Source organism: Tetrao urogallus (genome assembly GCF_951394365.1).
Source record: "Tetrao urogallus genome assembly, chromosome: 3".
NCBI classification, from domain to species: domain Eukaryota; kingdom Metazoa; phylum Chordata; class Aves; order Galliformes; family Phasianidae; genus Tetrao; species Tetrao urogallus.
The window spans coordinates 4,072,257-4,091,884 of record NC_136815.1 but is presented as its reverse complement, the minus strand read 5'-3'; the positions used below and the strand labels follow the sequence as shown (position 1 = coordinate 4,091,884).

At 41.3% G+C, this 19,628-nt stretch overlaps 1 protein-coding gene across 3 annotated transcripts in view; it reads right to left on the bottom strand.

Annotated features, from left to right (window-relative positions):
• TRAPPC9 (trafficking protein particle complex subunit 9) overlaps positions 1–19,239 on the bottom strand; it is a gene marked incomplete at both ends in the record, with an annotated part of 466,587 nt that extends 447,348 nt beyond the window's left edge. Inside the window, 7 exons of one of the 3 annotated variants that reach the window (XM_079533233.1) lie at positions 2,504–2,629; positions 4,686–4,807; positions 6,022–6,048; positions 9,095–9,223; positions 10,624–10,769; positions 16,211–16,231; positions 18,656–19,239. In XM_079533233.1, coding sequence (XP_079389359.1) covers positions 2,504–2,629; positions 4,686–4,807; positions 6,022–6,048; positions 9,095–9,223; positions 10,624–10,769; positions 16,211–16,231; positions 18,656–19,239 — 1,155 coding nt within the window. The remainder of the gene's footprint in view (positions 1–2,503; positions 2,630–4,685; positions 4,808–6,021; positions 6,049–9,094; positions 9,224–10,623; positions 10,770–16,210; positions 16,232–18,655) is intronic. The other 2 variants (XM_079533234.1, XM_079533235.1) reach the window with 2 other exon arrangements.
• Between the last annotated feature and the right edge of the window lie 389 nt (positions 19,240–19,628).

Here is a 19,628-nt window from a genome sequence, read left to right as displayed (position 1 = left end):
GCCCCGTCCCTGGAGGTGTTCAAGGCCAGGTTGGATGGGGCCCTGGGCAGCCTGGTCTGGTATTAAATGGGGAGGTTGGCTGCCCTGCGTGTTGCAGGGGGTTGGAGCTTCATGATCCTTGAGATCCCTTCCAACCCGGGCCTTTCTGTGATTCTGTGTGATTCTGTAAGCTTTCACAAGAGAAGCTTGTTACATGATTTTTGATTATTCCTAACTACATTAAAGTAAACTTTTATAATCTCACTTCCTTTGTAACTGGCAGTTACAATTCATTCTTTGTAATTGGATGCAAAGATAAGTCTCATTACCCTGGAGCCCTCTTAAAATCAGAAGACTCATTGCATAATTTTACAAGACTGAGGAGATCAAATACATGTGGAAAGAAATCAGTTTTCCTCTCCATCAGAGACACACACTTTATTCTGTGTTTTTCTGCTATCTGATATCGGTTGTGCTGATGTTCTACCTACCTGCAAGAGGAAAACAGTTCCCTATTTGTTTTTCTGCTTTACATATACAAAGATGCATCTGCAGGGTGAACAGCTGATGCCATACATCAAAGTAACTTTATGGAAGAAATAAAGAAGAAGGAAACAGAGCAGCTGGCCGGTAAGAGAAGCAGTGGGGCTTCCAGACTGCCCAGATTTATTTGTTGTCTCCTATGCAGCACATGGCAGAAACAAGGATGCCTTCTCATCACGTTTCTTCTCTACATGCTTTTCCCAAGGACCTACTTCAACTCACAGTTGTTCCTATTTGTGACACTGGAGCACGCTTTGATCAGGACAGGTGCTGCATTCTGACTGGCTGCCAAACTTTGTGCTTCTGTATAACTCAGCAGCTATTTGAATGCATTACATACTTTGTCATTTACTAAATTCTGCTTTTTTTTTTTTTTTTTTTTTTTTTTTGCTCTGAAATTTACAACATAATGGGATGGGGGAGGAGAACAAGGGATCCTCCCAATGATGGTAATTACTTCCATAATAAACACAACAATAAACACAATTAAACAATAAACACAATTACAGCAACACCTAAGCTTGCAGGCCAAGAGAATGACAATGCAAGAGCAACCAGGGAAAAATACAGGCACAGTGGCTTCACAAAAATACTGGCCTTTGCTAAAGGCTACTGGCTAAAGAGCTGCCAGGGAAAGAGACTGCATAATTAAGAAGGTCCTTAGCACTGAAAAAATTTAGCAGTTTAGGCACTCTGTAACAAAACCCATGATTTATATGAGTTTATTAACTAATGAAATTCTCCTCTCTTTGGGTTAGAAAAAAATGAGAGCATTTTTAGGTTTAATGATCAAAGGAAATTATCTCCTGGTGAGTTTCTGAAAGATGCAGTCCGTATTCCACCAAAAGGATCATCTTCAAATTACATCAATTATTCTGCTTCTCTCATTAATTTGCCATCCTGATCTGGGCTTTAGCTCAATGCTGAGGACTTTAAATGCTAGTTTCACCAAGCCAGAATGAGCAAAAAAGGAAAAACAGTGAGACACCTAACAGCTTATAACAAGTTGTTTCAAGCACAGCCATTTTTGGTAAGCAGTGACACTGGCACAAGACATTGATACCAGCTTGTTTTGTGGTGGTACAGACATCTGCTTAGCTGGATATGAACGAGATCACCAGAACTCAGCTCTAACTAGAGAGGCTCAAGATAATACGGTTGGACTGCTGATCTTGAAGGTCTTTTCCAACCTTGGTGATTCAGTGATTCTGTGATAATCCCTGCAGGAACTGCACACAGAGCCAAACTCGTAGCTGCAAGAACACACTATTCATTTTTCATTATGAAAATCTATTATTTGAATATTATCAAGTGTTAAAAAGCTGAACCAGTCCTCTAAAGCAAGTACTTACAAAGTACAGAAACTACCCAAACACTGCTTTTGATTACACATGGCAATGTTCAACTCTTCCCTGAAACAGAAAGGTCTACATGCACATTGCTCCTTCACATGCTGCCTCCTGGTCTCACAGTTCCAAATATTTTTTTGCCTCTAAATTCCTTTCTAATTTGGCACTCTGACACTGCATAACAAAAATGCAGTTGAATAGTGATACTATTATACTCTGAACTGACTGCAACAGACCATTCCTGATTTTCTGTTTCACTGAACAAGATACAATCAAGCAATAAAAACCCATCACAGGAGAGCTGTCCTAAGCAGCTGTTTTTCCCTAGCCCAACTCAATGGAATAGCAGTGGAACATTCTGTCTTCATGAGAGAGAATCAGTAGAATCTCTAATCTCAAAGTCCTCATGTTTGTTAATGAGTTCTGAACACCTACTTTAACCAGACTCACAGATGTGAAAACCATAGGAAGTCAAGCCCTGGTGAGAAGCAAGGGAATGAGAAGCAAGTAGTAGACAGTTCTCACTTCTGTGATACAGAAAAGAAACTGGAGTCTTCTAAAAGTGAGTGAGTTTCACATTTGAGGGTAATCTCAAGCAGGAACAGAAAATTAACTGGACTTTCTGCACTTACCTGGCGAAGATTGATATAAACTGCATTCTGAAGGAACTCAGAGGCTTCCATGCTCCTTTTCTGTATTGCAAGGACTCTCACTGCCTTCACGCAGGCTTCCAGTTCGATGACACCTGCATTCTTGTACTTGAAGAGAGAAAGGCTGAAAGTATGGTACCTACTAGATTTGATAAGTATTCCTCAACACACAGATCAGCTGTCACATCTTACCAAAGCCTGCCATCCCCTAATGCTAGCGACTACACCGTTACATTATCAACATATGGCCAAGTGAAAATTAAGGTGTCATCTAAACGTTACTGTGCAATACAACCATTTTCAGCCTCTTCACTCACATTTATTTTGAGACACTGCACAGTTTCACATCTTAGAGTTCAGATGAGCAGAAAAATTGGGAATATTGGTATCATTTTGGATAACCTCGGATATGTGGGGAATTCACGTGCAGGTTTGTAACAAAGTGATGATTTTTACCTGCACGATACAATACCCATGTAAGCTGAAAGCTGCTGTTTGACAGCTCAGTTTTAAGTTCTTCTTCACCACCTAAAATTCTTCTATCAAGGTAAATGGAAATTTATTTTGCCTTCTCCACTAAACACAAAATATATTACATGGCACAGGAAACTGTACCAACAGAACTGTAGTTTTACTGCTCCAATTTTATCTTTAGTTATAACAGTACCATCAGTCACAAACCATTCTGGGTTTTCTTACATGTTTATCATGTTTGGAATTCAGTGGGGGAAATACAGCTCAAAATGAAATGCAAGAGTCACCACCAAAGCACAGTTATACATTACTTCCTCGTGTATTTGAGATATCAGCAAAAACAAAGCATTGGAGAGTGAATCCATTTCAGAAGATGCTGTGAAGGCTTCTTATGCTCAGTGATAATGTGAAAAATGTGCAGAAAGTGCTGCTCCCTCAGCACTACAGTGAGTTATTCTATGCGTAGCTCTCAGACAGACAAAAGCTAAATACACTTGTGTTGAACAGCCACAGGACCAAATTATTTGTTATTTGCAAGTGAAGTTGTAGAGAGGCAAAGTTATTACTTGCTAAGTGCATAACAGATATTATTATAATCAAAATACCTACACCCTGATCAAGTTATCCTTCTGAAGAAACCACATCCTCTCTATATGAGCAACTTACCCTTATGACAACACGAAAAGCCTAACGTATGCTTGAGAATTGTTATACTGACAGATTCAAATTTACCTGAAACTACCCCCAAAAACTGGCACACTCCAGAGCTTCTATGCTCAAATTAACTCACAGACACAAATCACATTCTTTCATTTAGATAATTTCCCTTCAGTACAAGCGTGGAAATGACATCTCACATTCACGTGGCTTCATTTAGAGATACTTTCAGATATCAAAGAATAATTGGAAGGAAAAAAAGGGATTAAAGGATAAATAACTGCATGGTAACACAATAAAATTTAGCTTTACTTTTGACAAGGATATTAAGCCACTCTTGTCACAGCAAGAGATTATTTTTCCTCCACATTATCAAAGCAAACACAAAGCTACCTTACTATCTTACGCTCTGAACATCTGCATAAAAATCTACAAAAAAAATCCTGTAAAGATGAAAACAATTTAATCCTTGTAAATCTTCATTTCTGTTCGTCTTTTGCATTTCCTCCATGACCCCTCCTCTCCACCTGCACTAAAAGCCACCCTCCCTGAACCCTCTTATAAAACCATATCCAGCCTCAGCACCCCCTTCAGAAATCTCTGAATTCCCCAGAGATCTCTCCAGCAGGCACAGCAAACAAGCATCCAGCTCACACAGTGCATGAAAGCATCAGTTTGCTGCTGTGTGTAATAAAGGCTGCAAGTAGTAACTAACAAACCTTCTAAGTGTGTAATACTTGTTGTTAAGTACTTGCTTTAAAAATTTAAGACAATTAATCCAAAAGCTCCAGGTATAAGCAGGCATTGTAAATGCCACCCTCGTCATGTTGCTGTTTCAGGTCCAAACAAAGGACGAAGGGCCACAGATGTCCCAACTGCACTCAGTGCAGCAGCATAAATTATTCCTGTTTGTTCCATTATTGTGTTTTAAAAATTATAATGCACGCGCTTTAGAAGATCCTCTGAAACCATAAGCACAGCACTTTGTTATTTACAAGAATTGCAGTGACATTTCAAAGCTGAGCAGGAATACCTTGCCATAGTAAGAAATGGCTTCCTTATATTTATCGATGATGTCTTCAGGACTAAGGCAATTCTTGGCACGTCCTATCTCAGCACTGGTATCTGCATTTATCCCATTTGAAGTCAGTGCACCTAGAACAGAACAGGATAAGAAATGAGCAGAAGGACTTTGTGTAAGTATTAAATATCTCAGAAAAAGAAGAAGAAAACCTGGGCCGTGCTGCAGGTTTAAGCAGAGCATACACAAAGCATCTGCCCTACCTAGCAAATACTGGCTCTGTTTCACTGTCTTCCCACACCACGTTACAGTGCAAAAAAAATAAAAATAAAAATAAAAAAAAAAAATCAATCATACATCAGTAAACAGGACATAACAAAAACAAAACAAGGAAAAAAACCCACCATCTTTTATAGTTACTTGAGTATTCAGACTACGAGTAAAATATTGGATTGCGAGAATTACATTATGGCCACATCTGTTCATGCAAATTTTAACCACTGAGCTTTTCTTTGCTTTAATTACAAACTACTTCTAAAGCACACCCAAAAAAAAAAAAAAAGTGCAAGCTTTTTTCTAACGTAATTATCTGAAGATGACCTCCTCCAATCATTTAAAACAAATCCAACCCCATGTCCAATCTCAGACAACCTATGCAGCGTTACAGCATAGGTGAAGGCCTCCAGGTCTGAGCCTTCCACATTAATAACAACAATTTCTTGGGGCTCAAGCAAAATAGAAAGGATTTGCTCTTCTTATATAGGAAAGAAAGGAGACAGAGAGAGTCTTCATATTTACAGGGGATCAGAATCTGAAATAGAGGCCAAGGAAATCTGGGTATTATGAAGCGTATGAAAATTTTATTTCTATAACTCAATTTTACTGCAGAGTTAATAACATTGAAAACATACATCAAAGGTTTAGAAGGTTTAGAAACGCTCTGTATCTCTTTACACAGGACTTAATCTGCAGGATCACATGCCTCAATTTATACAGGAATTGATTTCTCCAGGTGGATAACTGCAGAGAAAAGCACCACGAGGAGACCTTCCACTCACTCTGTAAATTCAGATACATGTTACTTGTGCTCAAACACTACAGAACTTTCTCCTGTGCCTGTCAACATTAGAAGAATTACACCACAGGCATCTGTAGATTGAACACTTTCAGGTGTTTTCCAGGAGCTAACAGCAAAATCTTTCTTCATGATGATTTAAGATTTATAGCTAAAACCTGAAGCATCAGGAATCTGTACTGGTTTTGGCAAGTGGCATTAAGTACATAAATGCAAAACAAATGCAAATAATAACAAGAAAATAATTTGGAAACATGCATGAAAATAATGTACCTGGATCAATGAGAACTTCTTGTGCCCCTAAAAGGAGGAACAAAAATGATTCTTTTTCAGCCTTAAATATAGCCAACAAAATAAGCTCTTACACTGTTTCATAACAATCAGCAGGCTTGAATGAAATCATAAAGCCTATTAGAATCATCACTGCTATTTTGAAGGACTACCGATTACATATCAAGTAGTCACCACATGGTAATTCTCTTTTTTTTTTTTTTTTTTTAAGAAAAAAACAAATGTAGAAATACCATCAACTTGCAATAAACTCCAAAACAGGTCAAGAAAAACTGAATCATTTTCACTGCACACTTTAAAGCCAACTTCCTTTTCTCACGTCTTGCTTTAGATGGCAATTTTTTGTCGCAGTGCACTTCTATTCTGATTTCAGGTGGCCAGAACTTATGGCCAGAAGTTATACCAGAGGAGGTGTAGGTTGGATATTAGGAGAAACTTTTTCTCTCAAAGGGTGGTCAGGCACTGGAATGGCTGCCCAGGGAGGTGGTGGAGTCGCCGTCCCTGGCAGTGTTCAAGAGGCGCCTGGATGAGGAGCTACGAGAGATGGTTTAGTGCTTGTGGTACTGATAGGAATGGGAGGGTGGTTGGACTGGATGATCTTGCAGGTCGTTTCCAACCTTGTGATTCTGTGATTCTGTGATTCAGGTCCTACAGTGCTTAAACCTGCATTAAATCCACACTGTACTCTAGAAGAACATTTTTGAAGAGCTGTATCCAATACATCCCCCTCTGATTACTACCGCAGAGGGTGGTGACACACTGGAACAGGTTGCTGTTCAAGGCAATTCAATTCAGGCATTCAAGACCAGGCTGGATGTGGCTCTGGGCAGCCTGGTCTGCTGGTTGGCGATCCTGCACATAGCAGGGGGTTGAAACCAGATGATCATTGTGGTCCTTTTCAGCCCATTCTATGATTCTATGACTGTCATTAATTTCACACCATCAAATTTACTGGAGTAAAGCCAACAAGCCACGCTATTCTCAAAGTTGACAAGATGTGCACAAAACCTGGATTAACAGACGTGTAACTCCTTGCTAACTTAAGCTCTGATTCACCAATAAAGTTAAGATTGAGGGTTAAGCAGTCTAAAGCAATGCTTTACGTAAAGTCACACTTCCTTAAAATGCCAAAACTCCTTTTCCATGGCCAGCAGGGTACTGCAGTGCACAGGTTCAAATAATGACCAAGGAAACTTAATGGCCAACACTGCATGGTTCCCTCCCTCTCTCAGGCAAGTACTTCAAACTCTATGCTATTCATTCTCTTTTGAATCAACTAATCCTATCAAAAGAGCTTCAAAAAAGCTGAAGGGTCAATCAACCCCAACTAGACAACATTCTGATGGCTACAACACTTCCCAGGTATGTATTAAAAGTATTTCAATTCTCCTTAGTAGGGAAAAAAAAACACTAACACCTCCTCCTGAGGGTTTAGTCTGTATTATAGAAGCATTATATAATGCTTCTCTCTCCAGAGATGTTTTTGACACGTTTTAAAGCAGATAAACACAACGATTTGTTTGAGCAGCCAGGCCCAAAGTTGTTTTTTTTTTTTTTCATGGAAAAGTGCCAAACTGTTGAAGAGATTCACAACAAAACACTTCTCTTGACCAAGTCTGGGCACAAGATAGTGCCAAGAAACCCTGTGCTGGCAAGGCTGAAGTACAGGCACAAGAAGAGTTGCAATTCCAGGCACATCAGTAAGCAATAAAGGTAATTAACACATCTATATTCCTTACAAGTAGGCATAAGTTGAATGCTTATTCCACATAGGTCATTTTTTGATTTGCCTAAAATTTGGAAATGCCTTTTGTATCCAGCCTGGTCCCTCTAACAATGTAAACTATAAACAAGGGTGCAGTTCAGAGATTTTAAAGTATTGAAAAGAAACTTATAGAAAACTGTAAAGGGAAAAGACCAAAGAACAAATGCTGTATGACCAGGCAGAGTTCAGGATTTCACATCTGATTTGTTTCTTTCTTGAGTTAACAAGGAGGACCGGTTAGAAACGACAGATAGTTAGAATACTGTTAAAGACTTGTTGAAAGATGGAGAAAGATTAAGAACTGTTGAAGTTTTATCCTGATGGGCAATATAAAATGCACTATGGGACCAAATGGACAGATTTTAACCCCTAGACATTATCTCTTCAGTGGCATTTTCTCCCTAAATGCAGTAATTTTTATTACCTAGCTCATCATCTGGTGTCAGTACATACAGTAGGTACTACAGATAACAGATGAATGAAGATGGGTGGAGCTGCTGTTTAAAAGGAATTCATTCTGACTGCACACTCTCACGGATACTTAGACAGGCACTTAAACCCAGAGTCTGTTTGTTTCAGTATTGTGGAAGACTGTAAATACATACAAAGATATAAAAAATATACAAACAGCTCTGCTGGGTGAGACCAAAGCCTGTCTCACCATCCTCTCTCCCACTAAGCATGTAAAAACAAAGCTATTTATTATCACGTTTCACCTTGCCTTCAGTAACTTGTAGTTCAGACATTCCAAATGCACAGATTTCACAATAATTAATACATTTTTTCTCTTTTATTATCCTAGCCATCCTCTCCAGGAAGCCACAGAAGCTTTCAGAAGCCTCAATACCATGTAGCAAGTGTTAGGTTATGCAATTAGAAGCTCATCTGCACAATCACAATAGAGCACTGAGAAACAATGAGAGTTGAGCCCAGCAGTTTAATCAGAGTAGACAGAGCAGTCCAGGAGTGTTAACTCTCTCTCGAAGGGTTTCACAGGCTGCTCTCCAAATCACCTTAACAGACTGAGGGATGTTACTGTCTACCATCTTATGGATTCTAGGATGCAGGGAAAGAGCACTCTGGGATTGTGCAAGACTTTCTTACGGGATACACAGGAGATTAACCAACAGCAGGGAAAAGGAGGAATGAAGGCAGATTAGGGAGGAACAAATATGGAAAAGATGAATAGGTAAGGGGAGTGTGTATCCGTGCGTGGAGGTCAGAGTACAAACAACTGGAATGGGGCTCTCAGTCCCAGTGCTTGGAATAGAAGTCAAATTCCTTGCTTACCTGGTCTGTGCCTGTTGCCTGCTTCAGCAGAAAGAGAGCCTCCTTGTGCTCTACGAGATCCAACTTTACCTCCAGTCCCACCAGGGTAATGATAGATGACTGATGCTGAACATAAACCCTCAAGAGCAGCTAAAACAAAAACAAAAACCAGCAGATTAGTGAAGACACTTTCAAGAAGTGAAGTATCATGTAGAAGCATCTATTTACATGAATATGAGGTACACTTCAGTTGGAGAGTAGGCAGTGGAAAAGGCTGAGATAGTCAATGCCCTTTTTATCTCTGTTCTCGCTGATAACATTTACCCTCAGGCTCCTCAAGTCCCCACAACTATTAGCATCATCTGTAGGAACAAGTGCTATCCACAGCAGAGGAGTAAAAGCATCCAAAGTACTTCACCAATTAGAAACAAATCCACAAAACCAGTGAGGATGCTCCTGAGGATGCAGGCAGCTGGCCAATGTCATTGTGAGACCACTTTCTTACACCTTGAGCTTTAGAATAACTGGACAAAGGGAAACATCACACCCAACACCAGGAAGAAGGTACCAGGGGTCTACAAAGCAATTAGGAAGCCCAATGGACTCAGCTGTCCAGCAAGGCTGTAAAAAAATCCTTCTGGAAGCCATTTCCAAGCATATGAAGAACAAGAAGGTGACTTCGAACAGCAAACATCAATTTATCAAGGATAAGTAAGATTTCAGCAACCTCTCTGCCTCCTATGATGTGATGATTAGCTCTGTGGGCACAGGAAAGGAAGTAGATGTTGTATATCCTCAGGTTTACAATGTCATGAGACAAAGCAATCTTCATAGCCAAAACAGTAAGACTGATTTGGATAGGTGGACTATAAAGCAGGTAGAAAATGCTAGGTTCACAGGACTGACCAGCAGTGCAAAGTCCAAATAGTTGCCAGTTACTAATGGTGTCCTCCTTCTGGAATCAGTACTGGGGACAATATTCTGTAACAAAAGCACTTAAGAAGCCAAATGGACTTTCACAGAATTCAAAGAATAGCCTGTGTTAGAAGAGACCTCAGGGATCATGAATCTCCAACCTCCTGCCGCAGGCAGGGCCACCAATTTAATACCAGACCTGACTGCCCAGGGCCCCATCCAGTCTGGCCTTGAACACCTCCAGGGATGGGGCATCCACAGCCTCTTTGGGCAACCTGTTCCAGCACCTCACCACTCTCATAGTAAAGAACTTCCCCCTGACATCCAACCTAAATCTTCCCTCCTTTAACTTAAAATCATTTCCCCTTGTCCTGCTGTTATCTACTCTTCCAAAGTGCTGACTCCCCTCCTGTTTACAGGCTCCCTTTAGGTACTGAAAGGTGGCAACCGTAAAGCTAAGAATAGAAGGAAAATGTTAAGTTAAACACACACGGCTTTTGTAGATGTAAAAGCAAAAAAAAAAAAATCTAACAGTTGAACGTCGATACCTACAGGAAAGATTCTGAAATCATCTGTATACTTCACTGAAAAAAAGAAACATTTTCCTAAAAAGTTATTTAATCAATGAAACACACCTCCGAGCCACAGGAAGTCGTTCACGGAGCGCAGAAGTTCCACAGCCATGTGATAATGCACCAGGGAATCCTGTAACATCCCAGCCTGCAAACACAGGTCACCAACGTGCTTCCGCATCCGGCCCTGACAGCGTTTCTTATAGTGTCTGCAAAGCAAAGGATGCAATTATGAAGTTATTTCCAAGAACAATCACATGAGGTAATGAACACTTAAAGTCAATTTTCTTTCCTCTTTCACAATAGATTGACATTACTGTATTCTGCTTCTCTGAGCAAGCAACCAGTGTGAATTCTAAGCAACACAATATGCAAAAGTAAATGACCAGCATTTGGAGGAGATGCTAAAAAGAAAAATGCGTTGCATGTTCTAGCTATATAGCATTTATACACGTGTAGTTGGATATAAATGACTGCTCTTCAGAGCACTTGAACAGCCTCACCTCCATTAAAGAAACACCATCTTTTTAGAACTGCTATGCTTCATGAACAAAGTACGCGTTAAAGCAAAATGATCTCCTGGAAAGTTCCCTTCCATTTTCATCCTATTCCACATTTAACAGGCTCAGTATAACCACTGCCACTTCAGGCAAGGACTGTCAGGGTTTCACCTGCCACTCCTTTTTCATTTGCTCAAACAAAATCTGACCCAGCATCAGCAATACCATTTCCTTCCTTTTCCAAACAAAATTGCCACACAACACCAATGCACCCTTATTGAAAAGAGTTTTAGGCTTTGTAGAACTAGAGAGGCAATTGGGACACAAATCAATGCAACAAAGGCACAAAGCTCGCTACTTTATTATTTAATACATTGCAGCCAAACAAATGTAAACAGACGTGATGTGGAACATACTGTGCTTCCAAAGTATCTCATGATTTAGGACAGGAGAGATCAGTAATCATTCACAGAATCACAGAATGGCCAGGGTTGGAAGGGACCTCAAGGATCATGAAGCTCCAACCCCCTGCCACACGCAGGGCCACCAACCTCCCCATTTAATACCAGACCAGGCTGCCCAGGGCCCCATCCAACCTGGCCTTGAACACCTCAGGGACGGGGCATCTGCAACCTCTCTGGGCAGCCTGTTCCAGCACCTCACCACTCTCAATCTGTAAAGAACTTCCCCCCCACATCCAACTTAAATCTCCCCTCCCTCAACTTAAAACCATTTCCCCCTGTCCTGCAGTTATCAACCCTTTCAAAGAGTTGATTCCCCTCCTGTTTGTAGGCTCCCTTTAGGTACTGAAAGGCTGCCATGAGGTCACCCCGCAGCCTTCTTTTCTCCAGGCTGAACAAGCCCAGCTCCCTCAGCCTATCTTTGTAGGGGAGGTGCTCCAGTCCACCGATCACCTTTGCAGTTCTCCTCTGGACCCTCTACAACAGCTCCCTGTCTTTCTTGTACTGGGAGCAGTACATTCAGAGAAACGCTACTCTTTCTTGAGTCTATCAATCCTTCAAATCTCCCCTTCAGCAGACATATTCCCTAGCAAGAATATCCTTGCTCTACCTGCTCTAGAGATACTGTGGATGCCCCATCCTGGGAGGTGTTCAAGGCCAGACTGGATGGGGCCCTGGGCAGCCTGGTCTGGTATTAAATGGGGAGGTTGGTGGCCCTGCATGTGGCAGAGGGTTGGTCCCTTCCAGCCCTGGCCATTCTGTGATTCTGTGATAACTTACATGGCTTAGAATTAAACTTCAGCCCAGTTACTGTACTTGTTGATTTACATCTCTCCAATAGTGTATCTTCACGATCTAATAATGTCTTCCAAGTCTATGAATATAAAAATACACGTACACATACAACATACAATTTCACGTTCCAAAATGCACATCAAGGAAAAGAAGTCTTTTTATGTTTAGACAGTAGACTGAAACACAAGGAAGCCACGTGAGAATGAAGCTTTAATTGAAGGAATTGCTGCAGATGTTGCTCTTTGTTATATGACAGGAGTCTCTGCAAACAACCTGGATAACATGGGCTTCCAAAAACACAGAGGACCACATCAGACTGACTGTCATGGTTTTATGCTTGTAGTTTGCATCAGCTCTGGCTATACTTTTATCATTACCCAGTTCAGCAATTCAAAAAACAGGTAATGTGCATTTTATGAGACACTGCACTTTTATACCCCAAAATAAGACTTGAGTATATGGGGAACTGTCATGATTATGTAATTAAAAGGGACCTGAGGTGGTGCTTTTCTTAATTTCCCTTCCAGAACTGAGAAGGAAATAGTTCCGTCCTAATTCCTTTTAAATATGTGAAAACCTCAATGCTTTTCACCCGACATTTTCAAGTAATCTGTAGATTTATGGACAAATTATTTCTTATTCCCTCAAAACTGCGATTTTAAAGCTTTTTCCTCCAGATTTTCCAGATTATATGTTAAGCTTATAAATATGAGTCATTCAACGAAAGCAAAAGGGACAGTGCCAGGCAGCTGAGCCAGAATTTAACACCCAAACCATTTCTACAACACTGCCCCACCAGCAGCTCTCCCGAACCAATACCTCATTTTACCAAAACTTTATCCATGCATTACAGTATAACTTGGACATCAACAAACACTGCTCATTCAAACTATTTCTCGTCTAGGAATTATCCCTGTTTATAAACAAAAAGATCAATTTATTCCCGATGATGAAGAAATTTACCTCTAGTTATTCAAAGACCAAATTCACTCAACATAAATATTATGCCAAGAAAGGATTTACTTCTTACAATCCCTTCATTATGCTCCTGGAAAACAACTTCTTGTGAATTATAGAGGAAGTCTGCATTGTAGAGATGCAGAAACTGTGTCTTAATGTAGCTCTCACGATGTCACACAAGGACACTATTTATCAGTTAGTGCAAGTGTGTCCAAAAAATATAAAAGGGGAAGATTTCAATAAAGGTAAACCCACTTTTCATGGACAGAAAAACTCAATTCATTTGGTATTTGTGATGCTTGTTTCAGAAAAAATCTCATGTCTACAACATCAGGTGATCAGGATTAAGATGACCAGAGTGCTGCAGCATCTCTCCTATGAGGAAAGGTTGAGGGAACTGGGCTTGTTTAGCTTGGAGGAGAGAAGGCTCCGGGGAGACCTCACTGTGGACTTCCAATGTTTGAAGGGCGCATATCAACAGGAGGGGGAACGGCTGTCTATGAGGGTGGACAGTGATAGGACAAGGGGGAATGGTTTTAAACTGATACAGGGGAGGTTTAGGTCAGATATATTAGGAGGAAGTTTTTCACTCAGAAGGTGGTGACACACTGCCCAAGGAGTTGCCCAAGGAGGCTGTGGATGCCCCATCCCTGGAGGCATTCAAGGCCAGGCTGGATGTGGCTCTGGGCAGCCTGGTCTGCTGGTTGGCGACCCTGCACATAGCAGGGGGTTGAAACTAGATGATCACTGTGGTCCTTTTCAACCCAGGCCATTCTGTGATTCTATGATTAAAGGCACGACGAAGCAATGGAGTTTCTTCAATCCATATGGGTTGCAAGTTTAATGGGAAAAAATAAGCAGGCATATTTATCTCAGCATGAAATTCCAAAATGGTAACATTCAGCTGGCTCTGCTTCACAGCTTTACATGAAGGATCAGGCCACAAAGCTGAAAGCAAGCAGCATGTAGATATCTTCTTTCTCTAGTTTCATTTTGATTAAAACATTGATTAATTATTTTGGTTCTTTACAGCTTAGTTCTGTTTGATGACAGGAAGTTCACACACAGTAATGGCTACTTTCTGTCCATTAGGTCCTTCCCATACCCCACTGATCAGAGCTGTTTCTCTTTTGTCCTGCTAAGACAAAGTCTTAGCAAAGCCACTCCCGTGTCTCACACAACAACACCATAAAAAGCCTTTCCTGAACTATCCTCTAAGAAAGTCATGCCCTATGATATAGGACCCACATGGAAAAATCATAGAATCACAGAATCATAGAATGGCCTTGGGTTGAAAAGGACCACAATGATCATCTGATTTCAACCCCCCTGCTATGTGCAGGCTCACCAACCACCAGACCAGGCTGCCCAGAGCCACATCCAGCCTGGCCTTGAATGCCTCCAGGGATGGGGCATCCACAGCCTCCTTGGGCAACTCCTTGGGCAGTGTGTCACCACCTTCTGAGTGAAAAACTCCCTCCTAATATCTGACCTAAACCTCCCCCATGTCAGTGCATGACCATTTTCCCTTGTCCTCACTATCCACCCTATTAAACAGCCGTTCCCCCTCCTGTTGATATGCTCCCTTCAAGTACTGGAAGGCCACAATGAGGTCTCCCCCATGCCTTCTCCTCTCCAAGCTAAACAAGCCCAGTTGCCTCAACCTTTCCTCATAGGAGGAAAACACCTCATAGGAGAGGTGCTCCAGCCCTCTGATCATCTCAGTGCCTTCCTCTGGACCCGCTCCAAGAGCTGCACATCTCCACATCCTTCCTGTACTGGATGCCCCAGGCCTGGACACAGTGCTGCAGATGGGGCCTCACAAGAGCTGAGCAGAGGGGGACAATCACCTCCCTCTCCCTGCTGGCCACTCCTTTTTAATGCAGCCCAGAACACAGTTGGCCTTCCGGGCTGTAAGCGCACACTGATGGCTCATGTCCAGCTTCTCATCTACCAGGACCCCCAAGTCCTTCTCTACAGGGCTGCTCTCAAGGAAACCTTCCCCCAGTTTGTATAAATACCTGGGATTGCCCTGACCCAAGTGCAGCAATCCAAACCCGCCTCCAGCACCTGTAAATGCAGCTGACTACAAAAGGAATTTTCAGTTTTATTCCCTGAAGTAGTTTGCTTGTGTTCATCTGGTAGTCAACATACATTTCATTCTTCAAAATAACTGACCATCACTAGCAGTGCCCACAATTACTGCCTGAAAGCAGAGGACAATTAACCTGGCCTGAGAACCAGACAGCACTACTCATTTCCAAATCTACTGCATTTGCTATATAGGATGTATGTTTTCCCCCTTCATTCCCATTCTAGAATGCCAGGATAATTTTTATTTAAGAGTATTACATTTCAAGACAGAATTTATTTTCACTACAAACCATCCAGTAATGAGTTTGAAGGATTTTCTGAATCCTGAATATTTCAGAATGGCTAAATTTAAAAACAAGAAACATGCAAAATGAATTTGCAAAATTCATGCAGAATGCTTCAACGAAAACTTCCATCCAATCCCACCAATTCCAATTAGCATGCAGAACTACAGACATCACCAATCATAACATTAATCTGACTTCAAACACAGCAGCGTTTCATCAACTGCCAGAAGGTCTGAATTTGGAAACCAAACACAGGCAGCAACAGCTTCATGGTTTTGGAGTTTAAAAGACAAAGCAAATTCCAGAGGCTAGCAGCCGCCTAAGCGCACTGTGTGTGCCCTACAAAACAAAATCAGCACTGCTACCAAATATAATTGCCAAATGCGCCAAAAAAGGGTCGAGGACAGCCGTCAGGCTCCAGGCAGCAATTGTTTGTGTGTGTACTGAAAAACAACGAGAAAAAGCGACACTAAACTATGCAATGAAGGCAGAGTGGAGAGGCAGTGTATGGAAGAAAGCTAACTACTTTGCAACGTACGCAGTCACAGCCTACCTTTTCAGACCCAACAACAAACTCACAGGGCAGTATGAGAGAAGGAGGAAAAGAAAGGAACAAAACAAAAATTAGAAAGACAGAACAGAAATAAAATAAACAGCCACATACACATCCTGAGATATCACAAAGTCTGAGAAGTCAGTAAACAAATCCCATCTACACAGTATACACAAGCAGACATCCAGTAACAGAGCCCTCCCTTCTCACCACTCAGTAGTATTAAAGGAATCCCTTATCAGCATTAAAAAAGAAAGATCCAAGAACAGATACTGATGTAAAAAACATGTTCCTGATGTATGAACTGCATCTAAAAGACACTGATCATGTTACATTGATTATGAAATTCAGTGGCAAATATTAACGCTTGGTATTGATGTTAGTCTCACCATCTGAACATTGATCCTATCTATTGAGTTTGGACCATAAATATTAACCTTAATAGTTCACAGTAAATTGCAGAAGAAAAGCCTATTTTAAGAGATTGGGTAGTTTTAATTAGTCTTCATGTGATCATACATATGTAACTTCTTAACACGTTTTCTCTCAGTATACATAACTGCCTTCCCAAAAGAAGCCGTTTCATTTGCTTGTCTATTATTTTCATATGCAGCCCACGCATTTAGACAACCTTCATTCCTCACTGGACACACTTACACAATGTAGCATCTTGCAAAGACACAACCTGGACTGAAGAAGGTCCTCTTTAACCCTGCGTCTCCGTATTTCCACTTACTGCAGTACATCCCCCTTAATTAGGGAACCTGTGATGTGATGCAATACTTCATTTCAAGCCAAGAAATAAAGTAATAAATATCCTAGCATTTTCCATCTAAAGACTTCAGCTGGAAGGTTTAATTTGGTTTAGTAAACCCGACCATAGTTCAACCTGCTTTCACAGGCCTGAATTTCCACTAGGTAGAACACAGAAGCCAGAATACATTGTGCTGCTGAAAGGTGCCTGCACAGAGAAGCTCACGTTTGCTACGCACATTTATTTCTCTGTCAGTGAAGGACAACTCTTTTTCAGCTTAGAACAGACGTAGCAACTCCACACTAAAACAAAAGCTAAAAAATACCCTTTCAAACCAAAGAAGAAGTTTAGAATACTTATTTTTGCTAAACAGTGAAGTACATCAAGCACTTATTAAAGTATATCCACTGATCGAGACTTAATGAAAAACTATTTCAAAGATATAATCAAACGACACAACAAATTCTGAGACTCTAGCAAAGACTTGGCAAACTGGAACACAAAATCTTGGTGATTAAGTTATCATGTTCACTCAGAACACATCCTAATGAAAGCCAAGATTCTGAAAGGGGTCACCTAGTCTACAAAATGTTGCTGCCCATACAGAGTACAAAAAACAGTAACAACAACTAACACTACCAATGAATGTTGGGTATAGCATAATTAGGAGGAAATTCTTTACTGTGAAGGTGAGACACTGGAATGGGCTGCCCAGAGAAGTAGTGCATGTCACCTCCCTGGAAGCATTGAAGGCCAGGCTGGATGGGGCTCTGAGCAACCTGGTCTAGAAGGAGGTGTCCCTGCCTTTAGCAGGGGGGTTGGAATTAGGTGATCCTAAAGGTCCCTTCCAACCCAAACCATTCTATGATTCTAACTAATCAGAATACCCACAGAGCAGCTAATGTAGGGAACAACGTGGGCTAATGAATCCAGAAGCCCTGGAGCAGAGGAGAAGGGTGCTGCTGGCCCTTCAACACGTGAAAGGTATTATTTTCATGCACATTATGTATCCTGATAGGATGTGCACTCCTCTCTCTTCTCTGATATCAAAGGAACAAAGATGGTTGAGTCCACCCTTTGGATTTTACTTCAAGTAATGGAGCCAAACAAACTTTGCACCTACCTACATGCAGAATGCCACAAATATTAATTCCTAACACCACAACTATGTAACACACAGATCTGAAAGTTGAGTGAGCACATGATTAAGGGAAGACGTGATGGGAGGAGGAAAAAAAACTGTAACAGGGAAAACCGAAGTTCTTCTCACAGCTGTGAAAAGAACAATAGCAAAATATGGCGGGTCAAAACTATCAAATAATAAAGTAAAAATGAAAGACAAGGAAAAATGTTGAACTTAAGAAACCAAGATAAAAAGATATACAATTACTTTAATTGATGTAAATTGAGTGTTGCTAATTACACTGCATATCTGCAAACCCTTTGAATCCTTCCTCAAAACCTCTCACTGTAAAAGAATCTGTCAAACATCTCCTGTGACATCTTCCTCCTACTTAGCCTCATAAATTATTTAAATGCATATACATACTGAAAACATCAAATGAAGTCAGACCACGAAAATTAAATTATATTAAACAGCAGCAGTATCTATTCTTTCATACAAGAAGATACGAGCACAACATTTACTGCACCACTTTGTCTTTTCTAGCAGGCTTGTTCTAGCTGCTTACCTACTGTCTGTGTCCAGCCCTACAAAATCCTTCTTCTCAAAAGGAACGCAGAGCAGCGGGATCTTGTCTCCAGACTTATCAGTGGCTCTGTCAAGCCGCTTAGACTCCAACACAATGAAGAGGGATTCGATGAAATCTTCTATTCTCTTCTCCACGGTTTCACATTCATCGTAACTGGGGTAAAATGCCACATCTGTGCGGGGCTGCTCTGCAATCTCTCCTTGAAGTCCGAAGACAAACAGCCGGGAATCATAGAGCGTAGAGCCATACATTTCCTTCTGAAGATGGAACTTTTCAAACGTCTGAGGCCAGTCCTTGGCAGAAGAACAGTCTGTGATAGTTATCAGCCCCACAACTTTGCGGTGCGTCTGAAAATCCCCCCATTCGTTGTTCTCGGGGGGATAATGGTGCCTGTAGCGGATGTACAGCACGCGCTGGGAGTCGCGCACATTGACTTGGCTCACGGCTGAAATCCGCTTGTAGATCCTAAAAAAGCTCTCTTCTGGTACAATGCCGATGGGCTGGACCACAACCAGGAGAGTCTGATGATCCTCAGCGCACTGCATGTAGTCAGGAACACTCATTTTACACCAACTGCAGGCTAGCAAGAGATAAATGAGTATTATTTAACACTCAGAAGCATACACAGCCGCCGAATAAAGGCGGGGCTTTGTCACAAAGATCATATAATTGTTTGAGAACTGGAAGGGGATCCTTAAAGGTCACCTCGTCCAACTCCCCTGCAGTGAACAAGGACATCTACAGCTATATCAGGGTGCTCAGAGCTCCATCCAGCCCAATCCCAAGCACTGTATATTATGCGCTGCTTTAAACCGCCGCCAAAAAACACCTGTGCTTTTGTTTTTTTGTTTTGTTTTTTTGTGTTTTTTTTTTAGCCAGATCATTCCGCACAAGTGCAAGACAAAAGCCAAAGCAGCACACGGGACAACACTCTGCCCGCGGGGCCATGGAG